The 18,292-nt window shown below is 35.2% G+C and overlaps 1 protein-coding gene across 1 annotated transcript; it reads right to left on the bottom strand.

The window, feature by feature from the left end:
* Positions 1-821: 821 nt before the first annotated feature.
* Positions 822-17,876, bottom strand: LOC115211961. The gene is made up of 3 exons (XM_029780728.2): positions 17,719-17,876; positions 4,794-4,996; positions 822-974 (listed from the first exon to the last, which is right to left on the bottom strand). The coding sequence occupies exons 1-3, from the start codon at positions 17,765-17,767 to the stop codon at positions 915-917; spliced, it is 312 nt and encodes a 103-aa protein (XP_029636588.1). The 5' UTR covers positions 17,768-17,876; the 3' UTR covers positions 822-914.
* Positions 17,877-18,292: the final 416 nt, after the last annotated feature.

Here is an 18,292-nt window from a genome sequence, read left to right as displayed (position 1 = left end):
GGATCTTTGGTTCATTCTAAACAATTGACTTGTTAATGGTTTAAGCAAAACTGTATGTTGCCCATTGGCTCTCACTCTCTTAAAAGTATAGCAAATTTTGTCATCATCTCATTTCTTTCTAGTTTCTATTTATTCTATAGATCATTGAACTGTTAAGTTATACAGCATTAAGAAATACATTAATAAAAAACGCACTTGTTTTCAGAACCGTGGAAACATAGGTATGAATACATATTTATAATCATGAGATAGTTTTTGTCTCCTAAATTCTATTCACAATGGTACTGGACAACCTGGGGCTATAGTTGAAGAAATTCACCCAAGGTGATGAATAGTGGAACTGAAACTAAAGGAACCATGTAATTGCAAAGTGAACATCTTAGCCACACAATTCTTTTTGTCTTCCTTTTCTATGGGTACCATTCACCTATTACATACTGCACATTTGCACCCACCACATAACCATATCAATGCAACTGCCTTTTATGCCTGCACACATTAGTTAAAGGCCTCAACACCCAGCCATTCTTTCAGCTCTTGTGCTTAGCTCTTCATGCTTATTAAAAATAAATAAATCTATTTGCCAAAACCCAAATACTATTTTGGTGTCAAAGACAAATGTTTTGTCTAAAATGCTTTAGAGGCAACTGAAATGGAGAACTGCAGCATATGCCCATCCCAAATTAAGTTTTGCAAGTTAACTGTATTAATAATTCAATCTTTAATCCACACTAAACAAGACTGTAATTGTAGCAAGTCAATGTTATTGAAGCTGAAAGAAACTGTTCATTAAGGGGAAAAAAAGTAAGTCACAAGAAATATTTGTCTTTTTGCAGTTTTTATTTATTTAAGAATATGTCTACATTTCAAAGGTGAACAGGGAAAGGTTAGCTCTTTATTTCTGGTCCTAAAATTTACTTGCCGCAAGACTTCTGTGGAGTAATCCAAGCATTAAAACATCCAGTCTGATACATCTGAAATTGAAATAAACATACATTTAAGAAAGAAGAAAATAATGAATATTTTCTTAGATGTTTGTAAAAGAAATAATATTTCACAAAAATGAATAAAATAAAAAATAAAAACTGATGTAGGTCCAAAAAATATGGAAGATTTTACAGCTGCTCAGACAAGAATAAAGTGGTGTAATAATGACCATGGTAGAGACTATGTTGGTGAGTGATGATAATGAAATATTGATTGGGTGTAATGTACACACTACACTCTTGGGTAAGGTTGAATGCTTGTTCAGTTAAATATTAAGCCCTGCCAGTCAACACTTCCAAAGACTAACACGGGTGAGCCAATGAAGGAGCCTCTAGATGGTGGCCGAGTCTCCTAGAAGTAACAGCCAAAATTCCATCAAATCTCATCCTACCACTTACAAAAGAACACACTGGAAAATGTAGCTCAAGAGTATGGTGAAAAATAGACAGGATGGTTATGGCTTGAATACTTCTGATCATAAGCCTGCTTGATTAGGGCCAATTTAGAGTTAACAATAGCCCTACCCTATAACAATTCATAAATTCAACTCACTAATCAACTTTATCTCGGAGCCTGCTAACTGTCTCCTCCTTTTAAGATTAAAATGTATTTTCGAAGATAATATAAATTGGATGATCCCGAAAATTTAAATATTTAAAAAAAATATATCGTTGTTATACAGTTCCTGATCAGCTCTGATCAAATAAAAAGCAGTGAGCAGGTGCAACTCATAGATCTAGTGTTTTAAATATATTATACATCCACAGAACTGGGGACCATACAGCACATTTCAATACAGTGGTTAAGCCTTTTGATATCAAGCTGCCCAAGATTTCTCTTGGTTTCAGGTATAAGCTTTCTGTTTTAAACTTATCTAAATTAAAAACCTTCCATCAAAATTCCATGTTAGTGTATGTTTCAAACTCTAGCTTAAGGTTATCTTATTAAATTATTCATTAATTACAACATCATCATCATCATCATCATTTAACGTTCACTTTCCATGCTAGCATGGGTTGGACGGTTCAACTGGGGTCTGGGGAGCCCGAAGGCTGCACCAGGCCAGCCAGATCTGGCAGTGTTTCTACAGCTGGATGCCCTTCCTAACGCCAACCACTCCAAGAGTGTAGTGGGTGATTTTATGTGCCACCGACACAGGTGCCAGACAAGGCTGGCGAACGGCCACGTCCGGATGGTGTTTTTTATGTGCCACCGACACAGGTGCCAGACGAGGCTGGCAGACGGCCACGCTCGGATGGTGTTTTTTATGTGCCAGACGAGGCTGGCGAACGGCCACGCTTGGATGGTGTTTTTTATGTGCCACCGACACAGGTGCCAGACGAGGCTGGCGAACGGCCACGATTGGATGGTGTTTGTTACGTGCCCACAGCACGGAGGCCAGTCGATGCAGTACTGGCTACGGCCACGTTCGGATGGTTTTCTTATGTGCCACCGGCACTGGTATCACAAAGATACAAATTCCATTGATGTTCATCTATTTTGATTTGGTTTGATTTGATTTTCACTTGCCTCAACAGGTCTTCACAAGTGTCACAAGAAGGAGGGTATGCACAGGTGGACTGACTACGTCCCAGGTAGGGGCCACGGGTTATGGCCTCACTAGTCTTGCCGGGTCTTCTCACAGGTCTTCTCACGGGTCTTCCATAGGTCTCGGTCTCTAGTCATTTCCTTGGTGAGACCTAAAGTTCGAAGGTCGTGCTTCACCATCTCGTCCCAGGTTTTCCTGGGTCTACCTCTTCCACAGGTTCCCTCAACTGCTAGGGTGTAGCACTTTTGCATACAACTATCTTCAGCCATTCTCCAACATTAATTAAAGTAAATGCAGTGTATTTCAAAAAGAAACAAGTAAATGAAAGGGTTAATTGTATGTTCTTATCACCCACCCTCTTCTATTTACAAGCAAAGTAATATTTTCCCATAGTTAGATATTTACACACAAGCTTGGGAATAAAGGACACTGCATGTATGACAATGAGACTTGTTTACAACTATCCCATGATGTCAAGACAATGAGATTACACACACACACACACAGAGGCTTCTTTCAACTTCTGTCTATTAAATCCACTAGCAAAATTTTATCTGACCCATGGCTATGGGAGACACTTGCCTAAAATGCCAAAAAGTGGGACTGAACCCAAAACCACATGGCTGGGAAGTAAACTTATTAACCACACAGTCTGTTCACTTTTGTACAGTTTCCTTGAACTGTGCAAAAGTGAGCTGCCAAATTCTCTTGAACTTTTGTCTCCATGGAAACCTTTATGCATTTCATTATCAGTATATATTAACCCTTTAGCATTTAAGCCAGCCATAACCAGCCCAAATATTATAACTGTTTTATGTTCAAACTAGCCATGTCTGGCCTCTCACACCTACTTGACAGTGTCAACCTAAAATTAAGCAATCATATCACCAAAATTTCCAAACTACAAGATAATGCATGAATAATTCAAAATAATGTGAGTAAATATCACATCTGATAGAGTAATCTGAATGTTAAAGGGTTAATATTCATATTTCCTGTAGTTTAAGCAATAGCTTTAAGTCATTCAGCCATGTTATAAACAGCTGATGACATATTATACAAATCTAGAGAAATATGTTTGAAAGAAAAGTGGGGTAAGAAACATTTTGACCCTCAAGAGTTTCATGACCATTATTTGGTCTTTGGATTCTTTTAGCAGAGTCTACTCTATTGAAGCATTCAAGCCAAGCCTTCAGAGAGGACATATCAAACACCTCACCCCTTTCTTTCTTTCTTTTTTCCCAAAATTTCTTTGAATTCCCCTTTTCAATAAGGAGATAACAATTTTGATCCCTACAAAACAACTTTTTTCAAAAAATAGGGGGAAATTTCAATTTCCCTCTATCCAACCAATATTTTCTTCAAAATATTGGTATGGTAGCTCAACATACTAGAAATAACAGCCAAATCTTCCTCAAACCACATACTTTTTACAATTTATTAAATTAAAGAAAACATTGGATAATCTAATAGGTTAGAGTTTAGGGGCTATGTTTAAGGTTAAAGTACAGAGTTAGGATGTAATTGTAATCTCCATATTTTTCAACATGAAATTCTCAAAAAGGTTTTGAAAAAGGTCAAATACAAAAAAAATTGAGGACAGAGTGGTGGTGGTTTTGGGGAGAGGAATTAAAATTTTAGATGTTTTAGGTGGAGGGGAGAGGCAAAATCAAAATCTTCATTGTTGAAAATATAAAAATCTAAAGAAATTATTTTGAAATATGAACAAGTGAACATGCAACATTTGAGGGGATTTTACTGTTATCTCTAGTATGTCGAGAGATCACATTGAGGCCTACTAAATGTGTGCTAGTTCAACAGATATCTACACATGCACAAATGAACAGACACATGTCTGTGTGTATTCTGAAAGCTGGGAGAGTGGAAGATAGAATTTTTAAAAATTGAAATCTATACGTTTTTCAGTGGAATTGAAACAAAAATTAGAAATAAAAATTTTAAAATAAAAAAATCTGTGAAGTGTGTGTGTTTGTGTGTGCAGGGGTGGGGGATGCACATTTTGAAAGATATTATTTTGGCAAAATTGGGCTCTCTGTTGTGAAAAACACAGGAGTTGAAAAATGTTTTTTACAATTAGAAACAGAAGCCCCACAGGGGACTGAGAGTACTGTCCTTTCTCCTACAAGTAAGGCACACACAAAAAAAAAATAAATAACAAGATTCAATCTGAATTATATATAATGATGTTAATAAGTTAATTTTAATATATATATATATATAAGCAAGTTGGACTTACGGCAAATCCAGTAACAATAGCTATTGAAGTAGATAGCAAGAGCTGCACGTTGTACTTTCCTTGGTTCCTTTTAAAATCTGAAGACCAACAACCTTCTGGAATAGGCAAATAATCCATATGGGAAAGTGTTTCCTTGTCAATATCTCTATCAGATTTCCAGTGAGCATGTCCACTCATGTTGCAGGCTAAAACTGAGGAACGGCCTGAAAGAATTACAAAAGAAAGAAATTCAGTTATTTAATATTGGTTTCAAAATTTGGCACAAGGCCAGCAAGTTCTGGGGGAGGATGTAAGTTGATTATATTGACCCAGTGCTCAACTGGTACTTATTTTATTGACCCTGAAAGGATGAAAGACAAAAAAAAAATGAAATCTGAACTAAGCATTCTGCCTGGTGTGCTAAAGATTCTGCCAGCCCACCATCTTACATGCAGCTATTTAATATTGGTCTCAAATTTTGGCACAAGATCAGCAATTTGGGGAAGGGTGTAAATCAATTATACTGACTCCAGTGCTGAAATGGTACTTATTTTATAGACCCCCTAAAGGATGAATGACAAAGTTGATCTCAGAATGTAAAGATGGATGAAATGCTGCAAAACATTTTGCTAAAGATTCTGCCAGGTTTCCACCTTAGTTATTTAATATTGACAACTAACAGTGATGTATACTTAGGAATGCAGAGTCTATTTAGTTGACATCCAGCACTTCATTAATACTCTATTTCATCAACCATGGAAAAATGAAAGGCCAAGTTGATATGAGAGATTTGAACACAAAGTGGTTTAGAATGTTGAACGAAATAAAATAAATAATTAATAATAATAATAAAGTTATTGTATACAGTGCTCAGGTGCACCACAACTTGTCAAAAGTGCATATAAAGCATATGCAGTAATGTACAAATATCTGGGAAGTGAACAGTGTATGAGTCAGATTCATGCTTGCGTGTGTATGGAGGGGAGAAATAAAGAGGACAGATCCTGTACACTATAGATCTCTATTGCAATCAGACCTGGACACAATGCAGCAGTGGATCATGGACTGGCAACTCAAGCTGGCTGTGGACAAATGTACCACCATGCATTTTGGGAGGAAAAACCTAGCATCTACTTACTCCCTCCACAACACTAATCTCAAAAAGTTTTCATGTGAACATGACCTGAGTGTTGTTGTCAACAGCGATTTGCGTTGGACAAAACACATCACTAAAATTGCCAAGAAGGCTGAGGGTGGCTTGGCATCACTCACCAAGTCCTTTGTGAGCCACTCTCCGGCTATCTATCTGCGGCTTTATATAGCTATGGTACATCACCTGGAATTTGCATCACCGGTCTGAAATCCCTATCTTGCACAGGATATTAATCGTCTGGAAGCCGTTCAGCAATGTGCAACCAAGAGAATACCCTCCATCAGGCATTTGCCATATTCTGAATGCCTTACTTCCCTGGGCATGGACACATTGAAACTCCGACGTCTGGCAGCTGACTTGGCAGACACCCATAAAATTATTAACCATCTTACAAACAATAACTCTGAGCACCTTTTCAAACTCCACCTGTCTAACACCCGTGGACATGTTTACAAAGTCAGAAAACAGCACAGCTCCCATGACTTATGGAAACATTTTTTCATGCTAAGAGTTGCTGAAGCATGGAACAGACTGCCGGCATCAGTTGTTAGTTGTTGGAGCACTACATCCTTCAAAACTTCCATGCTTCCTGAGATTCGCCAACACTACACCTGATTTTCTCCCCTCCATACACACGCAAGCATGTATCTGACTCATACACTGTTCTCTTCCCAGACATTTGTACATTACAGCATATACTTTATGCGCACTTTTTGACAAGTTGTGGTGCACCTGAGCACTGTATACAATAATTTCATTATATTATTTTATAATTCAAAACAATGTGAAAAAATAAGCATTATATTTGACAGAGTAATCTGAATGCTAAAGGATTAAATGTGGATGCACCAAATACAATAACATATAGCCAATCTATGTTATAAAGTGGTTGGTGACACAAAGGGCTTATGACTATGAAACCATATCAAAAGAAGGGACAGATGACAGTAGTAATTCTGGTTAAAGCCTGATACAGAGCAAAGGGAGATTCCTTAGTCTTATCACTGACAACTTGAGTACATTGTATCATGATGATGGCATGATAAAATAACCCAGTCCTGCTTATAGTGAGGCTAGTGAGAGGAAAGATAAGAAGCCATAAAAACACACATCTGCCTAACTTCTAAGTTAGGCAGATCTTTTTTTTGTCAAGCGTGTGCTAGATTACAAAGAACTGTAATGTCAGTAAGATTTGACAGATGTTTGTTGCTATTTCTAGCACATTTAATTACCATAAATTGACCTCAATTTGTTGTCTCATCAATTTTGTTTGGTATTCACATAAACATGAGAAGTTGTGAGAATTAAACATTGCTCAAAAATAAAGGAGAATAGATACTGAACCACAGAATTACACAATTATCACCAGCTTCAAAACTATGACAAAAGAACTCATAGTCACTTGACCTCCTTAGATATAACCAAATCTCCTTCAAATCACATGCTACCACCTTGTAAATGTTGGGACCAATTAGATAATGTAGTCTTATATAGGGATGGTTATATATGACAGTTTGGGCTACGAAGTGTTCATAGCTGAAATGTTGAACAGTTACTTTACAGCACAACATATTCTAAATGTTTCCTCATATTCAAGCTTTGCACTATCTAAGTTTATTTCAGTCCTGATTCATGTAGTGTTGTACATAAAATATAAACTGTTACATTAATGATGAGCTGTCAAAAGCAAATTAAGCTACATACAATAGTGACAACTTAATTAATGATTGTTTTATATAATAGCTAAATATGCCAGGCTTTTGATCAATGAAGGAAACTGGGGACATCACTGAGGAATGGTCAACAAGGTATGAAACAATCTCTCAGGAAATTTACCACCTTTTTCTTTTTCACATCCAGTGAGTAGAAAGAGTGTTTACATTCTAAGTGTTTCTTTCATAGCAAGGCTTCCTAACATCTAAATTTAAATATAATCAGTCCTCCAGCTCTACTAGCTGAGTTAACAGAGTTCAATGCAACAATTTGTTTGTTAGAAATAGTGGTCAAATCCCCACCAAATTCTACCCAACCAACTAAAAAACATGTTCACAGAATAACATAATCCTAAATACACTGTAACTGAAAACAGGTGGGATTGTCAGGGTTGGATTGTGGGACGTTTCAAACAGAGTGTACCTTGGGATTAGCAACAACAAAAAATATTAAAGACCACTTGAAGACACAAAGAGCAAGCTTCAACTCTCATATTCTCTACCACCTCCATCACAACAACACCTTCCTAAAAACTCTCCATTGCAACTAAGGCCAGTGTCCAGTCTAAAAAAAAAAGTAACATCAATAACTTCATCTATTTCAAACACTGGGCTGGCATAAACAGTACTACAGGTAAAGAGTTATATTCCTACCAAGCCAACAATCAGAACCTAAGAGAACTTCTACATGGTCATCTGACTTGCATGAAATAGCACCTTAGTCTTAAAATAGACATATTGAATAATGTAGTCTGAAATATAATGTTTGGATGATCATGGTTGGAGAAGCTAACCAACAGTAATAAAATGCAACATATGATAAATGCATATTGCTGCTGTTGTAGCCATGTCAGCCCAGATCTAGCAGACATTCCAGTTGTGACCATATCATCTTAATTTTTCAAGAAGTGTATCTTATCTAGGACGAAATCATCACATGTGCCTTTCTTTTAAGACAATAAATGAGAGTCGTACAGACCAATGTTTAGCCCCAAATAAATCCTAAGACTATCATTTGTTGAAGCATTCTAGCCACAACCAGTCTTTTTTTTTTTCAAACTACAATACACACACACACACACGTAGACTGAGGTTCTTTTATACACAAAAATAATCTATTCCAGAGACCTGTTTGTTACACAAGTAACTCAATTACATCTAGAGCAATCTGTTTCAAGTCATACTCAAAATCTACATAAAGATGTGAAATGTTTTCAGGTTCAGTCTCACTGTATAGCACCTACTATAGCCTCAGGCCAACCAAAGTCTTGTGAGTAGATTTGGTAGACAGCAACTGAAAGAAGCCCATCATGTGTGTGTGTGTGTGTCTTTTTATCTGTGTTTGTCCCCCACCACTGCTTGACAACTGGTGTTGGTGGGTTTACATCCCCATAACTTAGTGGTTTGGCAAAAGAGTTCAACTGAATATGTACCAGGCATAGTCTGCTCATGGTTTGTGGTTTGAATTTCAGCTCATTGGCTGAATATAATTTTCATCAGAAAAACTGCTTGCACACAATTGATTTAGTTTAATGGTTCTCAACCAGGGTCCATATAAAATTTTGATGTTAAAATTTATCTGCAATAAATTGGTTGTACTTCTACTACACACAAAATATTCTAAGAATTTTTTTGTACCATTCCTAATGATATTTAATAATAAAAAATATAATGGGACTTTTTAAATAGTGAATGGCTAGGAGGGTCCATACATGTAAAATAGGAATCACAGGGGTCCATAGGTAAACAATGGTTGAGAAACACAAATTTAGTTTATCATTCATATTCACTCTCCCAGCATTTATATATAGGTGTGCAGTCTACTCATTGTCTGTTGTTCAAATTTCAGCAAATGGTCTCAGAGTCACTTAAACGCATGCATTATTTGCTTCTAGTTTGATGATCAAATTTCAGTTTGATATGTGGGTTTAATTTTCTTCAAAAAGCCATTCATTATTTAATTTGTTTGCTTAGAGAACCGTTTATATATGGGTACCCCACAGTGTATGTATGTTTGTATGTATATATATATATATACATATAGATAGATGTAGATGTGTGATAAGAAGCTTGCTTTACAACTATATGGTTCCTGGGAATGGATTTGATAGATGGAAAGCAAAAGCAGCCCATCATCTATACATATATAGATGTAAGTTGTTTGTCTAGATGTCTGTTGCCATCTACACTCATTAATGAATTTTCGTGAAACTTTTATTTTAAAATCTACATGCAAATTTATTTGTATGTCTACTGTAAAACTAAATGTCAATTCGTTTCTACATTCATTGTAAATCTATTTCAACACTAGCGCCCCTAAGGGTTATATTCTCTGGGAACACACAAAAGCCCTTTGAAGAGTTATTTACTTTGAATTGTTATTATCTCATATCCGATTAGCCTGTTATTACATAACATGCTTCACAATTTTGGTATACATACCTTATTGGTATTTCCTCCTAAGTTCTATATACTCTGGGAATGCATTAAAGCCCTTTCTGGGGCTACTTTATTTGAATTCTTATCAGCTAACTAATTTCATGTTATTACGTAACTGACTTCATGAATTAGGTATTCATAGCTTATTGGGATTTCATAAAAACAAGATCCTATGTAAGACAGTTTGGTATTCTCTGTAAATGCACAAAAACCGTTTCAAGGACTACATACTTTGTATTGTTGTTATTGGATTAGCAAAACAATTATAAGAATGAAACCAAGGGATAAGCCCCATTTTTCCAGGAATTACCAGGTACGTCAGCTAGTATGTGTATATAGATATATATGTGTGTGTCTTTGTCCTACCACTGCTTGACAACTGGTGGTAGTATGTTTAGGTCCCCATAACTTCGTGGTCTGGCAAAAAAGACTGATAGAATAAATATCAGGCTTTAATAAATACTGGGGTTGATTCATTTAACTAAAAATTCTTGAAGGTGGTGCTCCAGCTTGACCACAGTCTAATGACTGAAACAAGTAAAGAAATAAAAGACATATATATGTGTGTGTATAATAATAATAATAATAATAATAATGTGTACAGTGCTCAGGTGCACTACAACTCGTCTAAAGTGTATATATAATCAGGTGTAGTTTCGGCAGATTTCGGAAAGCATGAGGGCCTTAAAGGATGCAGTGTCATGGCAGTCAACAACTGACGCAGGCAGTTTATTCCATGCTTCAGCAACTCTGAGTATGTATATATATTGGGTTGGTGCATAATTATTGCAGCTTTTTTTTCAACAAATTTCCATTCAACAAAAACAATAAAAACATGTAACAAAAACATCTTTAAATGATTATTCTGGGACATATTCACCATCTACTTCAATTACTGCTTACCATTTGCTTGGCAGATGGTTAAACCATCATTTAAAGATGTTTTTGTTAAATATTGTTATTGTTTTTGTTGAAAAAAAATCACAATAATTATGCACCAACCCTATATATATATATATATTCCAAGAAAGTTAGAGGTTGTGAATCCAACCAACTAAGGGATAATATCTATCCAATACACTGCTGGTAGAATACCCAATTAGTAATACACATATATTCTTGTAATACACATATATTCTTGTAATTGTATATTCTTGTAATTGTCACTTTAGTAAATGAATAAATAAATAAATAAATTGACATAATATAATGTCTAAAAGTTGATGAACCACTTATTGACCCCTCCATTTTCTTATTGCTTTCTCTCTCTCTAAATCATCATCATCATCATCGTTTAACGTCCGTTCTCCATGCTAGCATGGACGATTGAAGAAAAAACCGGTGATGAGTGAATGTGCATATTTCAAGAGTCATTGCTCTTTCATCAGCACCACACCCAGCTCATCAACTATCCATGGATGCAATGCTTAAATACCTACTAAGTTTAGTGCAATGCTAACACAAATGTAAGACACAATATTACCTTGTAAACCTTTGATATACTTGATAGCATATTATGGTTGTAAAACGAAATATTACTATTACTAACCTTACTAACAATTAATATAGTTATATAATAATTACTACAAATATGTTTAACACATAAATTGGTCTAGTTATATGATAGTGTTACACTGCTAAACTTAGTGGATATTTAAGCAATGCGTTTGTGAATAGTTGATGGGTTGAATGACATACTGATGAAAGAAGAATACTTCTTGAAATATATATCCATTACCAATTTTTTTCTATCTTTGATTGCATTTTCTTTCCTAAATGCATTCGTATACAAAACAACCTTCAGTGTTGGATTTGAATTGTATAAAAAATCTGTAGAGATAAAGTTAAGAATGAGAATATCATCATACTGTTAACACAAAAGTAAGACAATATTGATTAGTAAACCTCTAATATACTTGACAGTATATTATATTTGCAAAATGAAATACTGTGTCCTTGCTAGCTATTATATATATATATATATATAAAAAGGCCATTGGTTAAGTTAACTGTGGCTGATTCTTGTAGCTGTGTGTTGGTTATGCATTAACTGGTCAAGTCCATGCACCTGAAGTTACTGTAGCTCAAAGGTGGAGAACCCCACCCACCCATCAGTGCAATTGCACCCATGAGCCCATTTTATTGCACCTGTAGGCTGGTATACTACAACAGTTAGACTTAAACAAAATCATCCACCTTTTACTCTGTAATTGCCATTTGAATGGAAATTTTGTTTTCACTATAAAACATATTGCTAGGTCTGTCCCACCTCCTTGAGGCCCAACTACACTCTACCTGAAAAATATAGAATATCTCGTAAGTAATATAAACATCTTAAATTCAGTGGCAGCATTAATGCCGATGTTATGCATTAATTTAATGTCTTAAACTTATATTTATTAATGTATATCGAATTATACATAGATATATATAAGATTTACACAAATATAAGAGTTAGAACTTGTGATCCACCCACAGACCTTTTTCTTTGAAATTTTTGCCCGCTGCACGAAAAAGTTTCCCCACCCCTGACAAGAACCAGGTAAATTCAATGTGACTGTTATTCATTAAAATCCATTATAAAAATACACAGCAAAAGTCTCACATACTAAGAAGTAACTAGTTTGGTAATTTTAACTAACTATATTTGGAACAGTGGATGATGCGTCATAGTTGAAATTCTGTAGCATGTTCATGGCTCAGTTCTGTGTGCGGGGCAGCGTTGGCAACAGGAAAAAAAATAGAAAGATGTTCACTTGGCTTTTGATCTTGTCTCTCTCTCTCCACTCTGCTCTATAGAGTGAGAGACCATTCCTTATATAACGATTGGTGAGCAGGAAGAAAATTTTTCTGTTCTGGAATAAAAACAGTAGCTCAGACACTGATTGGCTAGTTAAGACCATCCAATATTTGCAAAAGATTTAGTTCAACCTTAATCACATGATCAAATGTTGACAATGCTGAAAATACGCCCATTTGAAATAATTTAAAGCTAAATAGCCTAATAGACAATGTTTGCTACATATATATATATATATATATATATATATATATATATATATATAAACAGACACACACACATAAATACAGATATATCAAATACCATACAACATAAATTCTTGATTTATCTTCACGTCTTGAAGATGTGTCACTATTACCAAATGGTAATTTAGCCCTTTTTATACCAACCTACCTGAGACTGGCCTTGGTTCTGTGATATAAACTTATGCTTTAAAGACATTTACATTAAAACTTTCCATCAAAATTCCATAATTTATCTTCCAAACACCAGCGTAATAACACTAAATTCTTTATTATTTTCAAAATTAATTGGAACAAAGGCAGTGTTTCTCAGTAGAGATGTGATAACAAGAGTTAAACCAGCTCCATATGAGAAGGGGAGATAATCTAAGGAATCATGAATCCTCCAAAGTTGATATGCTACTAAGGAAATGGACAACCTTATCATCTGCTGATAAGAAGATAGCTGTGGTTATATTTCTGCCTCAATAAGCATCATCAGGACAACTATAGTCCAATCTTATTTCCAATCTTTCCAATCTTATTATACAAAAGGAGTAGAACATGTTTATGGCCTAGATAATTTGCATAAGTCAAGCAAAAAAAAAAATGATCTAAGAGAAAAAACTCAGTGGCCAGTGGCAGGTTTTTGAACATAGACAAATACAAGTGGAGACATGGCTGTACAGTTAAGCTCACTTTGCAAACACGTAGCTTTGGGTTCAGTCTCACTACACAGCACCTTGAGCTTCCACTATAGCTCCAGATGGGCCAATACCTTGTGAGTAAATTTGGTAGAAGGAAAGTGTGTGGAAGCCTGTTATGTGTGAGTATACATGTACGTGCGTGTGTGTGTGTGTATGTATACCAAAATCAATAAAATGAGTACAGTGGATTTGTCGTGGGGAGTGGAAAATCTAGAGTTCCAGACAGAGTTCTTTAAGGAAAAAGAATCAACAGGAGAGGAATTAGAAATAGTAGAGAATTATGTATATATATATATATATTATATATATATATATATATATATATAGAGAGAGAGAGAGAGAGAGAGAGAGTGAGAGAGAGAGAGAGATGTTCAGGAAGACGTGGGACAAGGTGGCAAAATATGATCTTCAGTTGCCGAGCCTCATTGAGGCAATGACAAGTGACTGAGACTTCTGGCGATTTACTGTGCTTGAGAAGCCAAGTGAATTGTGATCATTGCCAGTGTCGGTGACACAGATGAAGGCACTCAGTACACTCTGTAAAGTGGTTGGCGTTAGGAAGGGCATCCACCCGTAGACACAAAGTCAAAACAGACGACTGAAGCCTAGTGCAGCTCTCCAGCTTATCAGTCCCAACCAAACCCACACCAGCATGGAAAATGGACGTTAAATGATGATGATAATATGAGTGTGTGTGTGCGTGCGCGCCTTTGTGTTTGTCCACCCACACTGCTTGATAACTGGTGTTGGTTGGTTTGTTTATGTCCCCGTAACTTAGCGGTTCGGTAAAAGTAAACCGATAGAATAAGTACCAGGTTTAAAAAAAAAAATTAGTGGTGGGGTCGATTTGTACGACCAAACCCTTCAAGGCGGTACACCAGCAAAACCGAAGTCCAGTGACTGAAACAAGTAAAAAAAAAAAATTTTTTTAAATACACACACACAAAACGGGCTTGTGCAGTTTCTGTCTCATAAATTCCACTCACAAAGTACTGCACGTGTTATTTGCCCAAACTGCCGCCAAAGTGGGATTGAACCGTGAACCATTTGGTTGTGAATCGAACTTCTTCAAATATCTCCATTTTTAACAGCCGAACTGCACATCAAAGAGAACAATGAAACATTTCTTCAACCTGTCTGAGGCACGGGTTATTTCGAGCTCTGCAACTATAGATTGCACTTCGTTGTCTGACTGCTTCCTTATACTGAGAGGGTTTCTAAATGTGGTAGCTCGAGAAGCATAGAAATGGCAGCCAAATCTACCCTACAATCTTCAAAACAGTGAAGGACACCTTGGACAGCACACATGAGCCTCTAAGTGATCGTTCAAACTGTTAGAGATAGCAGCCAAATCTCTATTAAAGCAGTTACGTTTCTTTAAAAAAAATTCATCAGAGTGTAGTCGCAGAAATCTGTAAGACAAGTTGGTCGCGGCTGGAGTTCCTTTGGTGATTAAATAAGAAGTCTGCTTAAAAACAACTGGTCTGGGGTTTAAAGGAAACAGTTTACGTGCCAGATATCCGGTTGCTCATGGTCGCTATTTAACCCCAGGTCTGTCCTGTTCAAGCTGACCTACGATTAACAATATTTCAGCCGTCACGATCTAATTTTTTAGCTGGATATTTTAAACTGTATTATCTAACGTATCACATTTTGTTAAGACAGTAGTGTAATTTGAAGGCCATTTGACCGCTATTTTTAGAAGATTAGACGAATTGGAGAAAAATCTCCGTCAAAACGCAGAAAATTCAACTTATGTGGGCATCCTGATCCGAAACTCCACAAAGTCATTAGCTCGTCACCTCAAACTAGCACTCCAGCGAAATAGCAACCAAATCTCCCTTACATCACATTTTAGTTTTTAACATAAGAAAAAATTATAATACACAATGTAATTTATGCAAAAAAAAAAGCAAAAATAGCAAGCCGATCACAAACGGAACGACTGCTGGATTAAAGCTACCTGAGACTACATTGGTTGTGCAGAGAAATAACTTTGAAAAAATAAATGAAGGTCGCTGCATCAAACAATTGTCTATAATACACGCCCACATAACATATATACACACATACTCATATATATATATATATATATATAATTAATTAAGGGTAGAAATTGATATTTATCAATTAAGACCAGTGGTCTAGCATATTAAAAAAGAATCCGAAGATTAAAATATTTATATATACCAATTAAGGACTGAACACGAAAAGTGGACAGTCAACATGCTAGATATAGACGTCAAATCGCCATTCACCACAAAAGATTATGTTCTCAGATCAAACTCAACACAAAACCATAGCAATAAACAAGTGAAAAATATACGAAATAAAATAATTATAATAAAGTAATTATTTTATTTCGTATATTTTTCACTTGTTTATTGCTATGGTTTTGTGTTGAGTTTGATCTGAGAACATAATCTTTTGTGGTGAATGGCGATTTGACGTCTATATCTAGCATGTTGACTGTCCACTTTTCGTGTTCAGTCCTTAATTGGTATATATATATATATATATTGGAAGGTTTGGAGATGATGTACAGATATTATAGATATTTATTTATATATTACATTTTTTACATATATATCATATCATTCAGATTATTAGCGCTTTCTCCCATTCTAGTGGGGTTTTCAAATCAAATTTGATTTGAAAACCCCACTAGAATGGGAGAAAGCGCTAATAATCTGAATGATATGATATATATATGTAAAAAATGTAATATATAAATATCTATAAATATGAACCATCCGATCTTCTGATTACCTCATTTCTTCTAATTTATATATATATATATATATATATATATATATATATATATATATATACACACACACACATATAAGGTTGTTTGTTATAGCTGGTCAGATAGTGACCATGAATTTCGCACCTATAAGGCGCTTAGCTGTATAGGTGACAATATAGCGAAGCGCCTTATTTAGGTGCGAAACCAATGGTCACTCTCTAACCGGTCACAACAAACTACCTTCTAAATATTATTACTGTTTTAGAATGGGCTTCTTGATATTCATATCTATTTATATCTATACATGTCTATCTCACTCCCGATATATATATATATATATAACGGGAAGCTTTATGAAAATAGACAAAAGACGAAGGCAGGTTTACGGAAATAAACAAAAGACGAAGGCAGGTGGAATACAAACAAACAATTGTATTAGTATGGCGCTCAGGAAATATATATATATATGAGAAATATATGGATAAAACGAATGCCATGCACCATCCGTTGCGGTCCGCTACATTCTGAGTTCAAATCCCATCTTCCCATCTGCTTCAACTTTTTCATTCTTGCAGGGATCGAGAAATAAGGTACCAGTCCAGTTAGTGGATCAGAACGTCGAATATATATATATCTATATATATATATATATAATATATATATATATATATATATATAAATATAAACATAGATCACCATATATATATATATATATATATAAATATAAACATAGATCACCATATATATATATATATATATATATACATAAATGCAGGGGGTGGGGTGAATCTACGGAACCCGAATAAAAATAGTGGTCTGCGTTGGTCTTAAAGTGGATTAAATTGTTATTTTGCAGTATGGAAGGTATTGAATCTATTTCAGTATCTGATTGAATATTATTTTTATCGAACCCGCAAGAATGAGAGTCAAAGCTAGTCTCGGCATCATTTGAATTCAGAATAATACCGCAAGCATTTTGTCTAATAGTTTTGTCTGCTTTAAGGCAATCTGGAAGAACGCAAGTAACTTTGTTGAAAGGGGAGACAGGGTTAACAAATATATAGAAAGAGAAAGTTAATATATGAAAGCATAGAGAAAAATAGCAAGTAAAAGAAAAAGAGAAAGAGATGGGGATAAACTAGACTATTTCCATTATGTTACTTACTAACTGTCGTCCTCAAAGAATTAGCAAGAGGTAAGACCCTGGGAAGCATTTTTGGTCTCTGGGTGGTTAACTGAAGACACACGAAACACCTTGAAGAATTTCTCCGTTCCTTTGACCTTCAGGAAAATCACTTCCGGTCGAGAACGTGAAAGAAAAAAAATTCTTTTCCTGTCCAATTATTGTTTTTATTTGTCATAAAAATTTTTAGAATTATTATTTCCTCACATGAAAAATATATATGGGTTTAGATTAATAATACTTTTTTTTAAATGTGTGAATACATGTATTTGTATGTCTGTGTATCGTTTCGTACGGTAGAAATATAAAACAAACTTAAATATCAAAGAAGCTATTTTTAATTTCTTTTTAATTGTTAGTGCTTCGAAAATTTAAAAACGCCTTAATATCAATCAATTATAAATCGTTTTGTTGATTTTTTATAAATTTATTAGCCATTGATTATTAGGAACTGCATTTAGCCCTTATCAGTCACGTGATATTCTAATCCGTCACAAAAGCGAAGCAGACGTCAACAGTGATATTGACATTTCAATTTTCTTCTTTTTGATTTTAG

This window comes from Octopus sinensis, linkage group LG5 (assembly GCF_006345805.1).
Source record: "Octopus sinensis linkage group LG5, ASM634580v1, whole genome shotgun sequence".
Taxonomy (NCBI): domain Eukaryota; kingdom Metazoa; phylum Mollusca; class Cephalopoda; order Octopoda; family Octopodidae; genus Octopus; species Octopus sinensis.
The sequence above is the reverse complement of the archived record's forward strand: the minus strand, read 5'-3'. Positions and strand labels throughout refer to the sequence as shown.

Excerpts from the sequence above, each read along its gene's own strand:
- LOC115211961 (XM_029780728.2), bottom strand. The coding sequence starts at position 17,767 with ATGCTTCCCAGGGTCTTACCTCTTGCTAATTCTTTGAGGACGACAGTT. Across the intron at positions 4,997-17,718 it reads TTCTTTGAGGACGACAGTTA|GCCGTTCCTCAGTTTTAGCC; the intron begins GTAAGTAACATA and ends TAATTCTTTCAG. Across the intron at positions 975-4,793 it reads CTATTGTTACTGGATTTGCC|ATGTATCAGACTGGATGTTT; the intron begins GTAAGTCCAACT and ends TTTCAATTTCAG.